General features: G+C 39.6%; 1 protein-coding gene across 1 annotated transcript in view; it reads right to left on the reverse strand.

Annotated features, from left to right (window-relative positions):
- Positions 1–1,624: 1,624 nt before the first annotated feature.
- Positions 1,625–5,763, reverse strand: part of LOC139650722 (ubiquitin-ribosomal protein eS31 fusion protein) — a 4,193-nt gene continuing 54 nt past the window's right edge. Inside the window, exons 2-6 of the mRNA XM_071527459.1 lie at positions 5,605–5,669; positions 5,095–5,149; positions 3,902–3,987; positions 3,207–3,338; positions 1,625–1,810 (exon numbers count right to left, since the gene is read on the reverse strand). Of these exons, the coding sequence (XP_071383560.1) occupies positions 1,661–1,810; positions 3,207–3,338; positions 3,902–3,987; positions 5,095–5,149; positions 5,605–5,652 (471 nt within the window). The 5' untranslated portion in view covers positions 5,653–5,669 and the 3' untranslated portion in view covers positions 1,625–1,660. The remainder of the gene's footprint in view (positions 1,811–3,206; positions 3,339–3,901; positions 3,988–5,094; positions 5,150–5,604; positions 5,670–5,763) is intronic.

Below are 5,763 nucleotides of genomic sequence, written 5' to 3' on the forward strand. Positions count from 1 at the left end.
TGAATTTGATGAATTGGATGCTGGTGGTTTTACAGTGGGATGAAGCTGCTGGTCTACTGGTCTCTCCAGTGTTTCCTGCTCAAATCCAAAAATCCACATCCAGACTGAGAAGATTCAGGTTCCACTGCAGTCCAGAAAGTTTGGAAAGGTTTGAAAATCTAATTGGATCATTTCCAGATCTTAAAAGTTTCATTATAGCTCAAAAAGTCTGGAGAAATCTCTGCCACTTCACATGTTCATATTAGTTGTGTAGAATATTAATAATAATAATAATAATAAAAATAGTAATGTTAATAATAATGTTCATCTGGAGATTAACGTTTCATTTCCCCCCAAAATGGATGTAGAGCTTTTGTTTGAGTTTTTAAAAGCATGTACAGTGATTTAGTCTCAGGTCTTTATCAGTTGGGGAATTGTATAAAAAGGAACCAAAATCATATTCACCTGTTAGACACATTTGCATAGAAAATCTAAACTTTAGACGCCATCTGCAGAGTTTATTCTCCTTTACAGACTCATTTCCTGTCTGGAGGAACTCGCTCTTCAGATTGAGTCAGAAATACTCTGAGCTGTTTATTTGAAAACCTCATGGACATTTTTCTCCAGAGCCAGAGAAGAGAAAACCAAAACCTAAATGATGTGGAACATTTAATTCTACATTTGTAAATCCAAACCTCCAGCCTGCAGCTCTCAGATGAACTGTCCACTCCCTCTGCTTCACTTTCCCCCAAAAACTCTTTCAAGGATTAAATGACTCATAGATTTGTTAATCAGAGTTTAAAAATTGCACTACACAGTAAAAATTAGGAATAATGTTGGATCAACAAATCTGACATTGCTAAACTCATTTTATTCTTGTTGGTGCCTCAGAGCAGGAAAACGCCTCTTTAATCCAGTTCTATTTAGAAAGTAAAAACAGTTTAGAAACCTTTTCCCTGTTCAGGAGTCAGTTATCTTCCAGGTGTCTGTGCTGCTGATCAGGAAAATCAACTGAAAGTTGTTTGCATCAAGCCCAAAATTTGAGATCAAGAAAATCTAACTGGACCATTGAAATTATAACCTCATTTGTAAAGAAGCCAAATCTCCATTATTAATGTGAACTATAAACTGAAGTGACTCCAACCTTCCTGTTTCAGGACAAGTGTGTCTAGCATTATCATTATCAATGAATCTAGCGATTTTTCTTCTAATTAATAGTCTATAAAAAAAATTGAAATGACAAATGTCCATCTCAGATCCAGTCTAGTGATTCTTCAGATTTCTTCCTCAGTCTGACCAGCAGACAGAAACGCAAAGGATTCATTTCTTAGTGTTTATGAAGCTGTAACCCGAAAATGTTTGGTATTTTTACTTGATAAATGACAAACGATTAATCGATAGCCAGATTAATTGATTTGTCGATCAACTTATCGAGTAATCCTTTGGTCCAAATCCAAATGTCTGGGACATTTAGTGCTGAAAGTCAGCCCTTTAAACAGTTTCATTTAAATCAACAGTCAGACTATAAAAATGAGTTTTATCCATTTTAAACCTGCTGGAGTTTTTCTCCTCATCTGACTGAGCCTGTAGTTAGTGAAGTCCTACACAGACGTTTCCCAGAGTGACAGAAAGACGAGTGGAGGCGTTGTGGGAAACGTTTTCACTTTATTGACCCTCCAGTCTACTTGTCCTCAGGCTTGTTGAAGCAGTAGGTGAGGCAGCACTTGCCGCAGTAATGGCGGTCGAAGTGACTCGCCATGAAGACGCCGGCGCCGCACTCGTCAGCCGGGCACTCCCGCCGCAGACGGTGGATCTTACCGTTCTCATCCACCTGGAGGGAGGAACACAGGAGCCGGGTCAAAAAAACAAACAGAACAAAAACACTAAATCTACAGGAAAGGCTGCAGCAGAAGAGAGACTGAGTGAGCTGAATCTGATCTGAATCCAGTTTGGAGTCTAGACAGAAAACTGAAGCTAGATTCAAAACTAGAAACAAACTTTTTCATCAGTTTCACTGAACATTTGAAGCAAGATGACACAGCGATTATTATATTTTGTATCTATTGCAATTAATATACTCCATTTTGTTTAGATTAGCATTTGTTAAAACAGGAGGAGCATTCTTGTTGTTTTGTGTTAATAATTTTAAGAGGTTTCACTTTTTGAAAAGCCAAAGACAGGAAAACAATCCACAAAAACTGAAATTATTTTCTTTGCCAGTGGGAAATAAAGTCATAGAGCCTGTCAGGGAAACACTCAGCACACAGACACACTGCAGCAACTTGTTTAAACGTCCAGACTACAGTTTGGGTTTTATACACAAACTAAACACTTAATGGGTCTATAAACAAATTCTGTGCACTGTGGGCCTCCTTTTCTTATGTTAAGCGACAGCATTTCCCTGCTGTTCCAGAGTCATGTGTATTTATATATATATTTTTTTTTATCTTTATCCTTGTTGGATGGAGGTGAGGACATGACATTCTGGTGATGTCAGAGGCTGGCGTGTGTTTACACCACATCCAGGACATTAAGGAGGACTGTATTGTCTGATCTAGTTGACCTGTGAACAACTGTACCAAAACGTATATTTGTTTCTTTTTGTGATTACCCTGTCTTGTCGTATTGTTGTTGCTGTGTTGTTCTATATTCCTACTAAATAACTTACAAGTGCAGTTATTGTATACATGCTGGTTACGTTGAAAATCCAACAAACAGTTCAAAAAAAATAAAAAATAACTGAACACTAAACATGATAAATACTAACTGGAGCTCATGTCTCACTGCTGTTTGGTTTTATCTGGACAGTCCAGAAGTCTGCAGCTTTCAGCAAATATTGTTTTAATACCATTTTAAAATGCCAATTAGGATACATTTAAGATAATTTCTGCTGCAAAAATGAACATAAAAGCAACAGAAACCCCATATTTCTGCATATGGAACATAGTTCTGAATGATCAGGTGGATTTCTTGATGGAAAAGCCGTGCACCAGGAAGAAAATTAAGACCTCTGAAAATATTTACTGGCTATATTAATATCTAAAAACCTTTACGGTCTTTAACTTAATTAAGATTCATTACAGACATCCTGAGGGAGAAGAACATCGGTCTAGTGGAAACCCAAAGAATAACTGTGGAGGTGAAGAGCCTCAGAGCGTCTGTGTGTCTGAACAGGTACTGTGTGTGTTTTCAGGTGTACTGCAGTATTTGTACTGCAGTATTCGTACCTTGTAGTACTTGAGCACAGCGAGCTTGACCTTCTTCCTCTTGTGCTTGTTCTTCTTGGGAGTGGTGTAGGACTTCTTCTTCCTCTTTTTGGCTCCACCACGCAGCCTCAGCACCAAGTGCAGCGTGGACTCCTGGGAGAAAAAACAAAAAACAGACAAGAGTTCAACATGAGTTCAGATTAAACACAGAGCTGCAGGTCTGGAGTCTGTAGGAACCCTGTTTAGACTACAGCAGGACTGATGCAGTTTCCTCATCAGTCTGACAGTTTCAGTTACTAAATTCCAGACCTTATTTTGTTCATATGAACATTTTGGTTGATGTTCAGTCTGATAACAGAACATGTGAGATCAGAGGGGTCTAGTGTAAACTTCTGTGCCATTTCCAGACATGGAAATTACCAAATTCTAGAAACCCACCAAACCTCCATGATGCTCCAGGGATCCTTCATGTTTCACATTTTTAAATTCCACACTTTTCCCTGACCTTAAATATTTTATTGGGAGTAGAAAATCACTCAGAATGGATTGGTAGTAGGACTTCACTGGGTCATATTACTCTAACTGTAGACTCCTCTTCATGTCAGAAGTCAGTGTGAAGTGACGGTGAGTTTAACTCCAGAACTGAATAATATTCTGTATATTTCTGTGTCGATCCAAACGTTTCACAGCCTCAGATTGGTTCCTGCTCCTCTCACCTTCTGGATGTTGTAGTCGGACAGCGTGCGTCCGTCCTCCAGCTGCTTGCCGGCGAAGATCAACCTCTGCTGATCGGGAGGGATACCTGCACATATTGATTACCCATCAATCAATCATTCACACTTGACCAAGGTAAGAACTCAGCTCCAGTCACCAAATAAACACCGACGTGTTTGAGCTGCATCTGGCAGCCTGTCTTCCACTTTAAAAAAGGTTCATAACCACTAAGTTTGGAATTCTGATCTACAAATCACTACAGCAAAAAAAATCCACTTGCAGCAACGGCTGACTGGAATGTTAAGTAAAGTGCATTTATTTTACCGCAAACTGTCTAGTTAGATGAAAGCATCCCATGTTTGACATTACTTGTAAAGTAATGTGCTCAGTTAACTACTGCTACCTTACCACTGGCAGTTGAGGCAGGCAGATATAAAGGTTTTCCTGAAGAGCTGTGTTTGTGTTTTGTGATCTTGGTGTTGTTGAGGATGAATTTCATTTTGTGTTTCACTGCCCCATGTACAGTGACTTGAGGAATCATCTATTTGAAAAAAATCTGTTGAAGAACCCTGATTTGTTTTGGTTGTCTGAAGCTGATATGTTGAGTTAGCTCTTTAATGAGATTTTTGTCTTAACAAGATTTATAGAAAATGCATGGCAACTAAGCCAGAGAACACTGTATCCAACATAACAGGACATTTCTGTCATGGAAATTTAATGTTTTTGAAATGTTTTCCTTTTGTATTTGTGGAACTGTATATTATGATTTGTCATGTGGTCATCCTGGCTGTTGTTGTCTAGTGTCTTGTAAGCCCATAAGGGCTGGGCACCATAAATGGTACAGGACACGCAAACACATCAATCAATGTAAAGGTAGTTTAAGACAAAAACCATCTTGTGCAACAAAGATACAAAGAAGCAGGCTGCGTTCAACAATCACAAGTCCAGTAGATACAAAATTCACACACCCAAATGTGTCAAGGTGTTTGGTAATCTGCTTCTTATTAACACACAGCACAAACGTTTCAGCTCACACCTTCATCAGAGAAGCTGGATTAAAAAACAAACCTTGACACATTTGGGTGTGTGAAATACTTTGTCTCTACATTACTCGTCAGGTGGGCAGATTACTGCTGAGGGTCCTGACTACTTCCTGGACACAGAAACACAGATCTGTCCGGTCAGAGACACTCACCCTCTTTGTCTTGGATCTTAGCCTTGACATTTTCAATGGTATCTGAAGGCTCAACCTGGGAAAGGAGGGAGAGATGTCAAGTCATTTCCGCAAGACACGTTGTTTTTCCACTGAAACATATTCTCACAGCGAGGTGGAGTTAACTCATCTCAAACTTAAAGTCAATTTTAATAATAAAAGTTAATTTTAATTATTTGTCTACATTTTGAGGGCTGCAGTGGTTAGCTTAGCTGCTTTCCGTTACACGTGTGTACGGTGCTGCGGAGCAGCAGGCTAGCAGCTAGCTTAGCCAGTTAGCTTCAGCTTGAGTAAAGATAGTGCATAACAGCCACCACGCCGAAGTTAGCAGACATGTGAAAGTGCCATAACAACGTGTGTATGTTTGATAATGGGATTAATGTGTAAATGTTAACGGCAGATGTGTATTTTAATGTTGAAGACATGAAAGTGAACTTGGGGAAACGCGCAGTTACGCCGCGTCCCTCCATCACAGCCCGGCTCGGCACTCACCTCGAGGGTTATAGTCTTCCCCGTGAGGGTTTTGACGAAAATCTGCATCCTGGCGTTCAACCCACCTGCAGAGAACACAACCACGAATGTTAAACTCCCCGAATGTGTGCAAACACGCTCTCGAAATTCGTTATTTTAGCGAAAAAATGTATGAAACCG

The sequence above is a fragment of the Centroberyx affinis genome, unplaced genomic scaffold (genome assembly GCF_046629955.1).
Source record: "Centroberyx affinis isolate AG114_WGS23_722 - 3 ecotype Tasmania unplaced genomic scaffold, CSIRO-AGI_Caff_v1 ptg001540l_1, whole genome shotgun sequence".
Classification (NCBI taxonomy): Eukaryota; Metazoa; Chordata; class Actinopteri; order Beryciformes; family Berycidae; genus Centroberyx; species Centroberyx affinis.